Below are 17,872 nucleotides of genomic sequence, written 5' to 3' on the forward strand. Positions count from 1 at the left end.
GGCCCTCCTGTGGCGACGGCGGCGGCCGCGGCGCTGTTCCCCTCCCTCTCTCACTCGCTCCCTCCCTCCCCGGCTGCGGGGCTGTTCCCCCTCATGCGGATGTGACATTTCACGGCGTTACCGCAGCCGCCATTTTGAGGTACAGAGCGCTGGCGGCGGCGGAGCGGCAGCAGCGCGCCGGGGCTCGGGCGACGGGGGCGGCCCGCGGGCCGGGAGCGGCGAGCCGGGCGTCGGCCAGCGGCGGTGCCGGGGCGCCGGGGGGGGCGGGAGGGCACGGCAGGGGCCCTGCGGCGCCTCCCCGACTTCGCAGCGCCGTGGACACCTCGCCGGGGGAAGGGGAAGCGCCGGGCGCCGCCGGGCCCTGACTCCGGGTCTCCCGTCCCCCCCTCCCGGTCCCCTCCCCTCCGGCCCCCGGGGAAGCCGCCGCCCCCGGCCGGTCCCTCCTCCCAGCCCCTTTCCCCCGACCGGGTTCCGCCGCCGAGATTGGGCGAATAGCGAGCAAATACGTGCGCGTCTCGCTGCCTCCGCCGGCGCCCCGCTCCCTACTCGCCGGAGCCCCGCCGCAGCCCCCCGAACCGGGCGCCCAGTCCCGGCCGCTGCCGAGGCCCCGCCGCTCCTCCGCCCCTTCCCCTCTCGACACAGGCCCGCAGCCCCCCGCGGGAAAGGCCCAGCCCGCCGCCGCCGAGCCCCAGCCCCAGCCCGACATGAACCACCATCAGCAGCAGCAGCAGCAGCACCAGAAGCCCGGGGAGCAGCAGCTGAGCGAGCCAGAGGACATGGAGATGGAAGGTAAAGCCGGGCAGGGCCCGCGCCCTCAACTCCGCGGAGAGTTTCCCCCTCGCCCCTCTGCCCCGCTCCCGGGGCTCCCCTACCGCCGCGTCCTTTCGGGGATCCCGGGCCGCCCTCCGCGGTAAACACGCTCTGCCCGGGCCGCTCCTGCCGGCCCCGGCACCTCCGGGGCGAGGGGAGCGCTGCCCGGCGGGGCTGCGGGGGGACGCCGGGGAAAGTTGCGGTGCGGGGCCGGGGGAGGCGGCCGGGGGGGCTCCGCAGGAATTTGCACCGCGGGAGGGGGAGGGCGCGGGGGAAGCGCCGCTACAAAAGGAGCCCCGCGCCCCTAGACCCTCGGAGCCTCCCGCCGGGCTTGGGGGCGAGCCGCGGTGGGGGGACGGGGTCCGGTCAAAGTAGTTGCGGTGATTCTGGGGCAGGGTTTTGCCTGGGGCGGGCGGAGGGGACGCGGCTGTCGCGGGGCTGCCCGGCGGGGCGGGCGGGGGGCTGCAGCCCTGCCCTGCCTGGCCGCTCATTGTATGCAGGCAGCTACGCTGCTCGCCATTTTTAATTAACCCTCCTCCGAGGGTTATTTACAGAACCCGCTGCCGGCCGGGCCTGCGCGGGTCGGCGGGCAGCGCTGGCCATGTGTAGCGCCTGCACAGCCCGCGGCCCGCATCCTGCACCGTCATGCAGTTGCGCTGGCTCCATAAAGGAGGTACTACGTTTGCATGTTCCCTACCCCCGTCCGGTGTAGTCTCCAGTGGTGCCTTTAGCGGGGCCTTTTTTTTTTTTTCTTTTTTTTTTTTTTTTTTTTTTTTTTTTTTTTTTTTTTTTTTGCATTGTGGTGTTGTTTTTACACGCCCTCCCTTGCTCTGAACAACACCTCCCATCTGAATTCAACGCTGTAAAATTTTTTTGGGCAAATGTATGGCGGGGTTTCATTCCTGAAGGAAGGACGGCCACAGTAAGCTACTCGTACCAGTTGACTTGGAGGTCAAAATCATCAACTACCTAAACATCGTTTAGAACGCCTGGCTGTGAAGATGACAATTCTCATTCACTCGTTTTAGTGAAGAGTGACATAAATACTCGCCAGCACAAGATATTTTGCTTGAAAACGGGACAATCGACTTAGCAAATGTGCCTTTCTGCTAAATAATAGCCATTGAAATTGGGAGGAGCTAAGGTGTTTCAGTGGAAGTTTGTCACAGTGACTGTGAGATTACATTTCAAGATTAGAAGGTCATTACATAAAGCCCAGTTTTCTTAAACGTTAGTGTCCATTTCATACAATAATGGCTAAAACTTATTTACTATCTGAATTACTCTTCAGTTCTGTTTTAGTAAAATCTCCAAATTTACAAATATGTAAAAGGAGGTGATTTAAAATATACCTCCTATTTGTATACATACAAATATTAACATCTTGTGGGTTGTAGTTTCCAGCAGATTGTTTGATAGCCATTAGTAATCTGCATTTTCTCAGTGTTCTTTTCAAGTCCTTTAGAATTTTGACTGTATTTACTGTTTTTATTTTGAATTTTGTGGGCTGGATGCTCCAGCATGCTGGGCTCACTGTGACATGCTGGACATTTTTATGCAGTTTAAAGGTGTCCTGAACTTCTCTGGATTGCAGCCCCTTTGCCAGTGGGAATACAGGAGACCAAAATACATGCAGAAATCACTGTGGTGGTTGTGAAAATCACGCTGGTGGTCACCTTCATTGGAGGGGTGAGGGAAGAGTCTCTGCACATATCAACATAGTGACACTGAGAATACATCATTGTCTCAGAAATCTATTTGAAATCTTTTAGACTACACACAGCTGATTCCACCTGATATGACAAACCTGCTAATTGTTGAGACTTTACAGAACTGCCCATTTATGTGAAAACAAAACCAGGAAAGTCTGGCCTTTGGAGGTTTATTCCCATACTTGATTTTTCTTAGAGAAACATGTTAATTTTACAGGACTGCAGAGATCGGATTATTGCAAACTTTTATTAAAAGTTGACATCATGGGTATATATTAATTTAATGTGTAAAAACAGTGTTCATCATCTTAATATATGGGTGTTTGTGCTTTCTTTAGAGATGTTTTCAAGCAGTGAGGAAAAGACTTAATAACATGTAGTTAGCTTAATTTTAACATGCACAGAGCAGTATTGGATGCCATTCTTCAGCGAGTGATCACGTTAGATTTAGGAGGCATGTGAAGAATGCACAGTGGAAAATTGCACATCTTGATTTTAAATTACTTGAAAGTTTGCTTAGTCTGTGTACAGCTACACCAGATGAACAATTTTTAAAGAGCGAAATAACAATTTCAGATGTAGTAATTGAAGTGTGGGATTAAACTCTTCAGGGTTGAATCAGATATGATATTTTGAGTGTTTGCTCTCATGTCCCTGTTTTCCCCCTCCACTTTACCTTATGACTAATTTACTCTTGATGAGCTTATGGACACTCTGTGTAAATGAAAGTACTACTGGACAGGGCTTTTGGACTTCACGAGGGATGAAGACATTCCCTTTAAAAAGAAAAATTAATCTCTGCATCTCGAAGGAATGAAGCAGTGACAGCCGTGGTGAAGGCCAGGTACATGCTCAGCAGGACCAGGGTGATGCAGCCTCACCTTCTTGCAGTACTCGCTAGAATGCTGTGGTGTTACCAGTCACCCCTTTGTGTATTTAGTCCTGTTACCTGTGGGTGTTGTTAGTAATCAGCTTTAGCCTTACTGAGGCTTGGCAGCAGTGATATGTAGACAGAGAAACTTTAAATTTCAGAGTGCCGTAGGGGTTGTGTCCCTGTAGCTGAAGGCAGCTACTTCCCAGGCTGAGGGGACACTTGGACAACACAGTGTTTGCTGCTGGTGGTGGTCCCCTCATGCGCCACACCAGCCGCTGGGCTACTGCACCTCCCTGTGACTATTACAAACAGAAAGTGGAGGGTTAAAATGCAGTTCAGGTTGTTAATTGAGTTCATCCTGCAACCCCATTTAGTGTTGTGTGAATGTGGAGAGGGTTTGGCATTGGGGCGGAAAGGAAGAGGAAGGGCAGCTTGAGGTAGCACAGGTGCTGACAGTTACCTGGCCAAATTCTGTCACTAGTCATGGATTTTGTGTGCACCCCTCATTTATTCTTGCTGCATAAAAGCATGTGATTCTGGGTGCCTTGGCTGCCTTTGGGCCGAAACAGAGTGGGAGTGTGCAGATGAGCCGTTGGTGCCTGGGTGTTAGATAAATTAACAGTTTGGGGTGGTGATTAGTAAATTATCCTGTGGAAATTCTGAAGAGTTTATTTGTGTGCTAAATAAATTTAGTGGAAGAAATAAGTAATAACTTTTTCTGTACTGTAAGTAGTGTGTGTAGTTTGCTTTATCATGCAAAGAATTAGGGCTCTCACATTGCTAGTGAGTTGCTCTTAAAGTGTAATTGAATCAAAGTCTGATACTTTATATATGCTTCCTCTGTAACATCTTTTCACAAATGCATGAGCTTCAAAGAACTCGGGTTAATACAAATCTACAGTTACATATTGCATAGAGTTCTTTCATGGAAAGACTCATTTACAGTTTAATAACTATAAGTTTCCCTTGTTTATAATTTGAAACTGGTTTTTTGTAGGTTTGGCCTCTGCCCATAGTTCCATAGGTACGTGTGTTTCTCATTAGGGAAGTTTCTTTCCTGAAGTAGCCAGCACAGGCTTAGCAAGAGTGTCACAGGCAGGGAACATGCAGTGACTGGTAGTTCAGGTTGCACACTTGCGTTCTGTCACTGTGTCAGCTCTGCAGCCTCTCAGGTAATGCCATCTTCTAAGTTTTTCCTTAGTTTGGGCAATTTAAAATTGAGACTTGAATTTCAGGTGGAAATGATGCAAGATATATACAAAAAAACCCAGTAAAAAACCTGACGTGTCTGTGCGTATGTGAAAAGTTTAAAATGTGCATATGTGAAAAGTTTAAAATCACACTATTTTGCAGTTTCCATGCAGCTGAAAGTTTGTGCTCCTTGCACATTACTGACAGAATTTGCTAGATATCAGACCCTCTGTGGAATACTGGTCTCAAATACTTAACTTATTTTTGCCTGTCTTCTGAATGCTTGCTTCCCTCTCATATTTTGTCCTCATTAATATTCTCAATTCCTGGCAATTTAATATCATTTGCATACATAACCCAGTGTTCATTTCTTTTTCTGCTTGCTGCTATGCCTTCCTCCTGAATGCCTGTATCCCTCTTTTTCCCTGCGCTCCTTTGCTGTCTTCTATGTTGCTTCTAGCCAGGTGGTGATAAAAATGGGGCTGTGTGTTTGAGAGGAGAATATGCAGACTAATTTCATTATATAGCTGTGGGTATCTGCTTGTTTATATGTTCTTCCTGCCCCTTCCCCTCTCCAGCGTTTTCCGTGAAATAGATGATGGTCGAGCGAAGGAATATAAAAATGCTGATGCAGTGGACAACAAGCAAAATTAGGTTAATTCTGAGGTTATACCTAGAGCAAAGAACCAGGCCTGGCCTCTTACTCCCAATAATGATCATGTGTAGTAGCTCTGGAAACAGCTTGCTTGGCCTTGGGAGAAGATGTGCATTGGATCATTCTCAAGTAGCCACTTCATGCCAGCCAGGAAAATGGCCTTGGTGGCTTCTGAAGAGTACAGCCTATGTCTGGAGTTCCTTCTGTGCATTCTCCATAAACTGGGTGCTCAGTAAGTTGTCAGATTTAGTAAACTCTCTGTGAAGAAGTGGAAATAGTGGAGTAGTGGAAAATGTGTGCAAGCTTCAGAGGGAAGTGCAGATTGCACACTCCTCAGGATGAGCTCTGTATCTCAGGCTTCCTTACTGCACTCCAGTTGTTCCATGTTGTTGACTGAATTCGGAAGTGGTAAAAACTGCTCCCTGTTGTTCCTAGGGAGTTACACAAAGCAAAGTAGAAAGCTGTCAAGCTGTGTGAGGAAAAGTAGTAGAAGCCCAAACTACTTTAAAAAAGCAGGTGAAGATAGTTGTTTAAAACTAACAGAATCCATTTCATTGCTGCGAAGTAATTTATCACAAGAAAATCTAAACAGTGCATCCAGCCTGTAGCAGTTAAACCAGTTTAGCCAGTACATCTGCATGACATCATTCGATATTTGGGGTAAGGGTGAAAATGAACTGGTTTAAAGCTTGTGAAGCATCTAATTTTTCTTGAATGATAATGAATTTAAAATATGGCATTGTTTGCTTTAGTTTGTGCTTTGAGGTGTCTCAGATCAGTCACTTCGGTTTGACTTTGTATCTTGGGGCTGTAGGGCTTAGGGCTGTTGATTGCAAGAGAGTAAAGTATTGTGTGGCTCGCAATACAAGTTACTAGTAATCCATAGCAAGTGTGCTTTTTCCCTGCAAATACATATGTATAGTAATATATTCAAAATCTGCTATATGCTGATTTGACATTGTCACCAACAAGGGTAACAGTTATTAAAAATGTTCTGACAAGTAGAAGGGGGGCTGGAGACTGGCTATCTTATTTGTCAAGTTATTAAATATATAGTGTTGTTTTCTGAAACATTTCCATTGGTCACTTAATGTGTTTTGCTGCAGTGGTTATAGCATTTTAATTTCATATATTAGAAAAAATAGTGAAAGTGCACCTAATCAGTGGCAGTGGCTGTAGCATAATCTGTGCAGGCTTAATATTGTTGCAGGCTTAGACTGCAACATTTTAACATTTCTGCTAATCCATATTTTTTTCATCTTGCCTTGTTGGTTGTATTAAAACTATTTCTGTAAGTTTAGAAACTTGGAGTAGGGTTTGAATGACTTGCCAGCAAAATGAAGAATGGTCAACTTGGAAATAGTGTCTTATTCTGACTTTAATTTGCTTAGATTCCTTAGAAGGCTGAGATTTTGTCAACTAGAAATAATTAGGCTTCCGGACATTAGTAAATGGATTTTGAAAATACTGTGCTGACTATTTCCAGTTTGGGGAAGACAGTGTTAGTCTTACTGTAGTGCCTAAGAATCTTGGGGATTCTCTTCAGAATTTAAAAATACATTTGAAAACTGTTTTATATTGGACTTGATAAGATCTAGAATATCACAGTTTGATTGTCCAGCATAACAGCATGGACATATTTGTTAGGCAAAATCAAAAATGTGGAGATTAAGTGATAAATTTTCAGAAAACTCAAATTCCATGCTATAATCAATACAGCATAGCTCAGTTAGTGTTTTTAATTGCTGCTTGGCAGCTGTTTTAAACATTACCAAAATAAGTCATTCTGACCCAAATTATAGTGAAGATTTAAACAAAACCATCATGCTCTGTAGCATCAAATGTCTTAGGAGAGCAGGATGTTCACTGTCTGCAAACCTGAGTTCTTCCTGACTGCAGCTGTAAAGAGAGCTCCAGAGTGATGCCACTCAGAGAAGGTGTGCCAGGAGCATCCTGTTTAAATTGGGAAAGAAAAAACACTGTTCCCTCAGCCTATTCTTGCATATGTGCTGGTGTGTGGATCTAGACAGTCTTCCAGGTGTCCTGAACACTGTCAGCTTTGCTGCATCATAACCAAGACCTCAGCTTGCACTCCAAAGCATATTGCAAGCCAGAGGAAGACGATGTGGATAGTGAGCTGGAGTGTCATATGAGGAGAAAGTTCAAAATAGATATTTTTTTTTAGCAGTACTGCAGTGTTTTTCAGCCTAGGAGAGGTGATGAGTTTTTTTAATATAGTCACATCTGTTTGATATGAAAAATAAAATTGCTGGGAAGCAGAACTTGGAGCTTTATATGTTGTTTGTTAAGGGGCTTAATGCACTCCAGTAGATTTAAATGATGAATTGATTTAAATGCAGAAATCTGTGAAAATTATTGAGGTAATTTTTCATAATTTCCCTTTTCCTAGTGTAAATAGCAAAGGATGTGTAGGAGTATCATTGGTGTTCACTGAGCTCTAATCTTGATCATCTGATGATTTCACAAGGTTCAGTGTACGGATATTCTTTAAAAATATGGCATCTCCAGCTGTGCATGTGTGTTTTTGTAAAGGTCTAGGTACAGCTTTGGTGTAGGATTCTAAATATGGTGTTATACAACAGTTGGATGACTTTCTGCCATGTTTGAAAAAAGGAATGGTTGTGTGGTCCCACAACAGATATTTTCCTCCCCATGTGATTCAGTGAGTTTTCTAATATTCCTGATACTGTTCAGCAGAACTTTGTTGGAGATTTTGATAAAAGGGTGAGAGTACCTATTAAAACTTGGTGATGGTTTTAAGTTCCAAATACAACTTAGGAGGTTAATATTCTTTCTGATAAATAGATCAGGCATTAGTGGTGTAAATTTATTTCATAAAATGCCTAATTGGTGAATTAAAAATTTACAGATGTTACATCTGTCTTTAGTAGATAAGGAAATAAATTATGTTATTTATTTTAATATATGACATTTAAGAAGAGAGAAATTACATTTTTAAGAAAAGAAACAGACTTCTCAACGTAAGACCAACACATTGTGGGAGGAAGCCACCCTGCCCTGGCACTGGGGCAGCTGTGCCCACCTGCTCTTGTTGCTGCCCTCTGCAGCTGAGCCCATATCCCTCAGCAGAGGACGAGGACTTTCGGGTAGGTGTTTGGAACTTGGCCATGTTCTGCAGTTCTCCTGCTGTGCTGGACATGGTTGTGGCAATGGTAGGGGCTTGTATACCAACATTCCAGTGTGCAGGTATTAGGATCTAAATGGTGGTCACCCTGGGATCTGTGTTTCCATGCATCAGCTGTGATAGGGACCATTAAGGATCTGGTCCTTTCAGGCTGCTCAGCCCCTGTATGACTGTGCTATTTAGCACTCTGCAGTTTTTGGACAGTAACCTGTTGCATTTTTTTGTCTTGATAATCTCTGCTGGAAAATAATGAAGAGATTAAGAAATGTTTGGGGAGTGAATGTTTTCTTTTTTTTTGCCTCCTCCCCCCGCCCCCCATCTAAAAATGCATATTGTCTTAGGCAATCAAGGTGGAGTTCTGAATCCTAGTACAGGGGCATGGTGGTTTCTGTATCATCTTTGGTTTTTGTCAAGAACTGAGATCACTTTATTTGGAGGTAGGGCAAAACTTGCATTCTCCCTTCCTGCTCACAAATGTAGACAGTTCTCTTGATGCATCTGCCTCTTTGCTGCTCAGTAGTTGTGAAATGGGTCTCAGTTATTTACCAGCAGGTATTTCTGGTAACCGAGGTCAGGTAACAATTTTTAGACACGAGTTGTCCTTCAGAGCGTATCTGAATTCTTCCATTTAGATAAATGGTTAATTTGCTTCTGTTACAGAAATTGGAGCTGACTGGACACTTGCATGCTGCTGTGTGGGTATACAGGCTTCAGGTCCTAAGACAATGTGAGGTGTACTTGTTGTAAGAAGAAATTTGCTTAAGCAGAGGTTGTGTGAACCTTTTATTGTTCATTAAATCAAGCTAAGGATAGTTAGATTTCTTTCTTCCCTGGGAATAGCAAGGAACTGACCTCTTCTAAAGAATTTTTCACCTGGTTAACTGTTAGTTGCTTAGTAATATCAAGGGGTGAACCTAATTCTGGAGAACAGGAGAGACTATTAGCAGTTTGAACACAGAGATAACTCAGTTGTGTCTGTATATTACATGAATTAAACAGTGGGTCACAAGCCACATGCAAAACCTTCCCTGCTAGTAGCAATTAGCGTAGTGGTGTTTCACAATTTTTCATCTGCTTTCCTCTCCCTCTTCTCATTCTTCCTGTGTGGTTTTCACCTCCTCTATTTCAGTCTGTTTCAGATACTTCTTGCGCTTGCACTCTGCATCAAAAAAACAGTCCCCTTAAAAACTATAACACTTTGCAATATTTCTGTCATGCCACGAAGGCAAGCATAAGCTTAAGTGTTGGGTTTTTTCCTTTTTTTTTCTTCTTTCTAAAAGTGTCCTTATGGTCGAGGAATTAAAAATAAGCAACAGTAAAATCAATCCCAAATCTGCCAGAACTAAAAATTTACTAATAATTTCTTTAAAAGTAGTTAATTCTGAAAGTTTAACCATGGGATTTAATAATTGGGTTTTTCCTTCAAATGTACTGCTTCAGTTCCATAATGATTTTAAAATATTTTCTGGTCCTCAGCAGATTTGTCTTGTGTTTTCAGCTTTTGTTCATCAGGCTCATGCTTTGACCTAACACCTGTGCTCTGGAGTGTATCACCCAAAGCAGGACAGAGGGCTGGTGTGGGAAGGGATATGGTCCTTACTGGAAAGGATTCTTGTGGTTTCCTTCTGAAGGAGGGAAAGCAGTGCAGCTCCTTTGCTTATCAGCAGAGCTCGGCTGGGGAAACCCTCTTGATTTTGATAATAGCACAGATTAATGGGAAAATAATTAGAAAGTTGCACAACAATGGATCTCGTTGTGCCTGTGTCAGTTGCCTGTTGATAAGCCATGACTGTTGTTTCCCTGTGCTTGGCTGGAGATCAGGAGTCAGACCCAGGGGCTCTTCAGTCCCTGTAGCTGAGCAGGAGCTGAGCTGGCTGTGGGGCAGGTTGAGGTGTAGAGAGAGGTGGGACTGAACCTGTTGGCATTGCCACTGAAGAAGGGTGTGTGGAACCTCAGCATCTGTCTTCAGACTTTTAAACCTGGGATAAAAACACTTCAGCTTTATTGGTCAGTGATCTCTCTTGCTGGATTAAGAAAATATTCCAATTAATTCTGTAAGACCTTTCAGCGTCCTGCAGTTACAATGAACTGAGTGCAGTGAGAGCCCATGCCTCAAGTGGTTCTCCTCAGTATGTTTATATCTGTTTATTGTCTTTCAGATCATACATGCCCCAGAAGTGTTTGTGTAAATCTGTATTGCAACTACTAATTAAGATGAATAAAAATTTAGATATTTTATGCCACCTTTAAAGAACAGAACTGAGGTCAAATCCAAGAATAGTGTGTGATTGCTTGAAGTAGAGCTTAGTCAAGGTCTGAATATGAACCATGGGAGCCTTCTCAATGCCTTACTTATCCAAATGTGTAAACGCTTGCTTTTGCTAGTGAAGTTGTACCAGTAGCACTGAATTCAACACAGAGTGCATCTTGAAGGCCCATTTTGTTCAAGATTGCTATTGTTGTTACCTGGCTTTTGCTTAAATTAGTCCATCAGAAGCCCACTTAGCAGGTGTGCATGTTTGACCTCTCTGGAGCCAGAGGCATCAAAAGTCTCCCACCTCCAAGGAGTCTCTTGACTGGTACAGTGTCAGGTGGCTGTGTAGCAGTCCAGCTGAGAATAGTGCCTGCAAGAAAGAGGAGCTTAACCCAAAATTGAGCACAAGCTGCAGGGAAGGTCCTTGATTTTGGTCTGGGCACCAGACTTCATTATATCAGATGACTTTTACATGCTGCTGAGAGCTGGGGGAAGAGTTGTGTCTAGTTCACTTCAACATTGCTACAGAGAAGAGGTTGTCTTCTAGAGCAGGGTTTTTTGACCTCTGTGCTTCCCTTTTGCCTCCTTGCTCATGAGGAGATGAATGAAGAGATCTGAATTTAAAATAACTTCCTTATTTTGTGTTTATTTTTAACCTAGCTCCGTTCACTGGTCTGCTCTATTGTTTGGCCCCACAGACAAGTGGGTCAATTTGACTGGGGAGGCAGGAGGAAGAGAAAATTCTTAAGCCACTAATAGCTTCTATAACTTGTTTTTAAAACATACCCGAGACCCTTTATTGGACACCTGGGTCTGTCTCCCCCAAGAAATGCATTGCAGGGCCATAGCAAAGTTCCAAAGGTGTAAGATCTGAGTTTACAGGGCTCTTAGTGCAGCCACATGGTTTTACCATTATAAAAATGGAATGTCGTTCAGATGCAAACCACTTCTGAGGATGAAATTGTTCCCATTACAGGTCTGCTTCTGAATGTCTTCACTTCTGTTACTTCTTTTTTTTTTTCCCCTTCCCACAAGGGTATTCCTTGTAGCTTTATATAGTTTCTTGCATTTTCCAACTTGGATATACATCTGAAGGGCCTTTGGTTTTTTTGCCTTTACAAAGTGGGTTACTATTTTCTGATTTAAGTACATATTAAAAAGTCAAACAGTTACCTAATTTAAATTACAAATTTAAATAATAATAGAAATTATAAATCTAAATAATAATTTAAATTATGATCTAAATGTATTCGGGGGGGTTTTAGTCTCCTGTCCAAATTGTCTTTTCCTGTGGGATAAAAGTTTCCAGGTTGCATTTAGACCGGGAGTTGGTGTTTACTGCAGCTGTTTGATTAGCCAAGGTTTCTGACCAGGGTAATGGTACTCACTTAAACAGGAGACACTGATTTCTGGAATATGGTTGGATCATACAGGTTTTTAGCAGGTATGTTAAAAGCAGAGAGTTTCAGAGTTAACCTGCTTCCTGATCTGGAAAGTTTGCAGAAGATGATGCATGAAATTTCTGTCATTTTGAATTCAGCTTAAAGTATGCCTATTGCAATTAGCATCACATTCACTGGTTAGACCTACGAAGGTCAAACTGGCTTAGTACTGATGAACTTAATGCTAGACAGGGTCTGGTTAGTGTAGCTGGAGCAAAATATTGGCAGAGATTAACTGGGCTAGTGCTAATTTTTGATCTCTCACTTTTAATATACCTTGAAATGCACATTAACCACCTCAGATGCATGCTTTATTAAATCAAAGGATGAGTGTAAAATAGAAGTATTTAAAATTTTGGTAGCATACAGCTTTGTAAATAGATATTTGGGTTTTCTGGAGTAAGAAATTTTTTAAAGTAAATGGAGTTGTTGAGCAATTATGGTTAATTTCTACCCTAAATATGGACTATTGCCTTCTGTGAGAAGCTAGTTAAACTCTCGGTGTTGTAAACCCGCTGCTGGTAGTGTGCAATTTTGATTTCTACATCGTGCTCAGAAATTTGGGGAGGGGTTATTCATTTGGTAACTTGCTTCTCCAGTGGGGATGTGCTGTACCCTGTAGCCAGTTAATGTGGCCCCTGTCCTGTTCCTGACAGCACTCCTTCCATGGGAGCCATCTCCCAGGTGGGTGACCTGTTGGGATGGCAGGACCCTGCTCTATGCCCCTTTCCCAGAGGAGGGTGTGCCAAAGGTAGAGGAAGAGGTGCCCTGGGAGGAGAAGCTTTGAAAATATGTAACTGCTTCCAAAAGAAAAATTGTGCCCTACCTACTGGTCCAGTTCAGAAGGGCACCTGGAGAAGTGGGCAGCTGGGAAGATGCCTTGTTCTTGGTTGCAGCCTTGTCTAGGTGGTCCTTGGACCTGAGCAGAGGCTGGAGGGGTACCTACTCCTTTTTCCTGCTGCCGCAGAGAAAGAAGATGGTGTGTTAACTGCCTGCTAGGCAGGGAGTGGTGCCAGCACTTGGATAACATGGAATTTTTAGTGGTATATGTTCATTTCAGAAGTTCAGCTTATATTCACAAGATAGCTGTATACTTGGCTGTGTTGAGTGGGCTTGAATCTTCTGGGAGCTGGAATGCTTTCCTCACCCTACTGTTTTTCCTTTACATGTTAATTTACTCACTAAGATCTGTAAGTCCTGTAGTGGTTGAATGTATGCAGCTGCCTCCTTGATCTGCAGAGAAATTTGGACTGCTCTGTGATCTTCAGCAGCAGCAAAAGCTATTTTAAGATGCTATTTTAATGGTAGCTCAGCACCTGAATATACCTGAATGATTTGATTTATGGTCTATCCAGATTGTTTAATCACTTTGTGTATTGTAAGATTTGGGAGAAAATATAAATTACTGTAGATATGCCACATGTAGTAATGAGAAATACCTGCTGCTTTCCACAGAGCTCTCCCAGCTCTTTGAGATGTGTTTTTTCAAGCAACGATAACCAAATACAAGGATTGGTGTTAAGTTGTTCGAGCTATAATGAAGTGCATGTTACCATTTAAGAAGTTTATAGAGCGCCAGTGAGGTAGCAGGACCCAGCAGTGGCAGGAACAGTTCTTGTGTGAACATCCTGTACCTGCCACCTGTGTACATCATGTACCTGCCGAGCTTTTCACTCATCCTCTCTGTATTTCTGACAAAACTCAAAAACTGAAAACCCTTAAAGCCCTAGAACTCATGCTTTTTGTCTGGTTTTCTTTCTGTTTCTCCCTGAAGATAAAGCATCATGAAGGTTATGGGCCTGCATAAGCATAGATTCTGATTGTTGGACATTGAGAAACTGTATTGCTGGTACTTGGATTGCTGATCCTGTTCAAGATCTGGCCAGACCAAGTATAACAAATAAAACATCGCTTTCATCTCAGATAAAGTATTTATATAAATTGAGTATTACAATAATAGTGTCAGTAATACTAAAGTAATACTGAATTCTATAAATAATACCAATACGACTGTTTCTGATTTAGTCCTCACAGAACAGAAAGTGTGAGAGCTGTACCTTTGTTGATCCAATCTGATTGCATACTTTTTAAAACTGATAACAAAAATCACATGGAAACTCTGCATGTCCAGCAGACTTTTTTATCTACAAAAATATCATATTTGTCCCTAGAGCAGTAGTTGTAATACACAATTAATGCAATGCAGGCAGTGCTGTTGTGTAGCAGGAGTTTGTCACTCCATGCTGGTTCTTAACCTCAGCTGCAGAGGGATGCCAGGATTCTGCTGGCCTGCTTGGGACCGGTGTCTTGAGTTTGTGTGCATGTGTGCAAATGCACGGGGAGTGCATTTATTGGTAGATGTGGAATAGTCTTCCTTTTTCCGCAGTAACTGGAGCTCAGCATTCAGGTCAGGTGGATGTTCCCTGTACAGCTCACCAGGGTGAGTTCAGAATTGTGCCTGAGAAGGAAGCTTGCAGGGATTTGGAGTATGCTCAGACTTCAAGGGTGCTGGATTATATTCAGGCAGGGAATAAGCACTATTGGTGTTGAAATCCTTACATTTGTAGCGTTTCTGCTTGGTTGAGAAATTCCTGGAGTTGGTTGCTAATAGGATTTGCAGAAAATAATGAAAATACCCTTCTTCCCCAGCCACATTGGCCAAATTTGGCTGTGAACACTGCATGTGTTAGGCAGGTAAGATGGCACAAGCAATAGCAAAAGCTAAAACTAGGTGCCTGGAAGTTAATTGAAAGGTGTTTCTCTTTGTTCTGGGGTCATTTATTTTGTGTCAGCACTTTGAAGTCAGTATTTTAATTTTCAAAGAAGAGAGGGTGGCATTTGCAGTGTTTTGTACACTGAAGGAGCACCTTTTTATCTTGCATTGTGTAACCCAGCAGCAGTGGATGTGGCATTTTTCCTGTATGTGCAGCCTGGTTCTTGGGGTGCGTTGCCTCTCTCCTGCCATACAGCTACAGGTGGCTTAAATCCCAGGGCCTTGCCTTGAGAAGGGCAGGATGGGGAGATCCTGCAGCTTGATAGAAGTTTTCTGATAAAATCCCAGACATCTCTAGCATCCCACAGATTATCATCTGGGTGTTTAGTGAAATATCTTGTTTACCCAGATTGTCCAAGTCAAAGTGAGACAGAGATGTACTCGCCCTGTCCCCTTGTCTGTGTTTCTCTCTTTCTGGTCTTGTGGGGTTTCTTTGATCTTAAAGTGTGCTGAAAATGCATCAATAATAAAACATCCACAGGGACGGTAAAATACCTGAGTTTGTCCATATGAATTAGAGCAAATCAAACCGCGTATGTTTATTTTAACATTTTTATGGTCAAAGGATGTAATGGGGGAAAAAAGTACATCTGCTAGGTAAAAATCTAGATAATCTGTTGTGTCTGATGGGGTTTGTGAACAAGCTTAAACAGGTAAAGACTCTCCTGTTACATGTGCACAGATAAATTTCCTGTTGTGTAGCTTGGCTGCTCGAAGTATGCCAGTGTAGTGTTACTGCCCAGATAAGCACAGCACCACCGCTTGCAGCCACCTGGTTTCTGTAGGTAAAATAATTGAATATTCGTTCAAAGGGTCAGTTTGGTTCTTTTGCTGGTCTGAGTACTGTGTCCAAGAGAGCAGCTTCTCCTCCCTGATATCCTCCAGCAAAGTAACCACTAAAGTAACCATTCTCTTTTCAGTCCCTGTCTATTTTATCTTCTCCTTTTTTAAAATTGTCTTTTATGTCTCTTCTTTACTGCAAGGACACAGTGTGTCTCTTCCTTTCTTCAGAAAAAAAGTTTCCCCTTCCTGAAGGGATAACAGTTGCAGTTAAATTATTACTGTCTCTAGTAATTCTTAAATCCTGGTCTAATTCTGACTTTGACCAGTAACATCTGGAGCTTGTTTCAGGTTTGGGTCTGACCTGTCTGTAATGGTATTTAAACTGGAACTCTCTGCTTGAGTTTGGTTAGTTTAATGCATTAAAAAATTAGTGACTTTTGAATGAAAAACCTGTAAATAATACACATTAATTGCAGATACTTTTTTTTTGTATGTGCTTCTATTTCTTCAGTAAGATCTCTTAAATCATGTCCTTTCTGCTTCTGAAAGAAGAAACATCTTTATGGCTTCTTAATTGAATTTTTTTGGTGAAAAAGGTCTGGAGCTGAGGAAGTGCCAGGAATTATATATTAGACAGTTTGTGGTGTACCTCTATGGATTTATTTTTCTCTTCTCCCCTGTGATCCACTGCTATGCACTATCCCATGCTCACACCCCTTCAAGGAAAACTGTTAGCAGTTTTAAAGTCATGGAAAAGTAGTCCAGGAAAAAGAGAGGAAATGAGATGAGGATCCAGTAGTGACAGAAAATCTGCTCTTGTATGCTCCAGGGGTATACTCCAAATAGCGAGAGCATTTGTGGGGTAAAAGTTGTAGCAGGAAATGTGAATGGGCTAACTGGAGCAAAAGAAGCGCGAGTAGTGAGGGTTTCCGTCCCAGCTGTGTGTGAGGTTGTAGTGGCTGATGATGACACAGACCACAAATGCTGCATTTTAGAGAGAAAAATACAGGGTGTGGAGTAACTTAAGGGACTTTGGGTTTTCCTAAGACAAAGGAAGAATCATTCATCATCAATAGAATAAGGAATCTGAGATACAGCTTAGTTTGGTGGTGGTGTTTATACCAGCTTCTAGCCAGAGGCAAAGCAGGAAGGCAGTAATTAATTTTGGAAGTCCTCAAAATTTGCTTCAGATGAGTGGTACTAGCAGTGGAGCGAAAATAGAAGTAGTTGGAAAGATTTGCCAGAAAGAATAGAGTATTGAGATTGGGAGTGTATTTCTGGAATTAGGGTGTTCTGCAAAGCATAGGAAAGATGTAATTCACTGAGTGACACACAGTAGTCAGCTGTCCTAAAATGCATTTTCAAGTCTGTTTTGTTGCCTTTATGTTCTAAGAATAGTTGACCAGAAAGCTATTGAAATACTGTCTGAGGATTTGGGCCATGAAACAAAAAATAAATGTAATATGTACTAAGAAAGTAAATATGCAACAAACATGTGAGCAGTGAAGTACAATTTCCTCTTCAGAATGTATGTTTGATGAAAAATGTGCTAATTATAACTGCTGCCACATGTGAACTAACTTGGTTTTCCAAAGAAAGAGAAGAAATTTGACCAACTTGTTTTGTCTCCCTTTACAGGGGAAAACTAATTTGGGTGATTTTTTGGGATGGTAACACAACAGGACATTACCAAGAGCACTGAAATATCCAAGAGCCGCACCATATACAATGAACTCCATCAGAAGCATCATTATCCCTCCACCCCTGACATTTGGTTGCTCTGTAAAATGAAATGAAAATTTAATTACAGAGGTGTGAGGTCGTCTTTCTTAAATGCATCCTTTGTATTTCTGTTTCTGAAATAGTTGTTTGCATAAACCATGTAGTTTTGAAGTTTGCAGCTGCAGATGTTACTGTATGAGGCACAGGGTTCAAGCTCTGTCTGTGATAAAGAATAGTTCTAAAAGATTGCTTGTTTAGAGGTGTTTCAGTGTTTTATCAGTAGGTTCTTTTTTACTCTTGTTTGCATTACAAGTTTCTCGGGTTTGGAGGTCTGAATTTGGCTTTTCACAACTAATGTGCCTGTAGAGGAGTATGCAGCAGTTTCTTTGCCTCATAGATTTCAGTGTGTTTGTGTTAGGATTTGGAAAAGCAAGTTAGCCTCAAAATCTGTATGTGGCTGGGTCTGTATACTGTTTTCTCTAGAATACAA

General features: G+C 42.9%; 1 protein-coding gene across 1 annotated transcript in view; it reads left to right on the plus strand.

The window, feature by feature from the left end:
• Window positions 1–279: 279 nt before the first annotated feature.
• The window catches only part of USP7 (ubiquitin specific peptidase 7), a 73,526-nt gene continuing 55,933 nt past the window's right edge, over window positions 280–17,872 (plus strand). Inside the window, exon 1 of the mRNA XM_048320775.1 lies at window positions 280–789. Within this exon, the coding sequence (XP_048176732.1) occupies window positions 705–789 (85 nt within the window). The 5' untranslated portion in view covers window positions 280–704. The remainder of the gene's footprint in view (window positions 790–17,872) is intronic.

Source organism: Corvus hawaiiensis, chromosome 16 (genome assembly GCF_020740725.1).
Source record: "Corvus hawaiiensis isolate bCorHaw1 chromosome 16, bCorHaw1.pri.cur, whole genome shotgun sequence".
NCBI classification, from domain to species: Eukaryota; Metazoa; Chordata; class Aves; order Passeriformes; family Corvidae; genus Corvus; species Corvus hawaiiensis.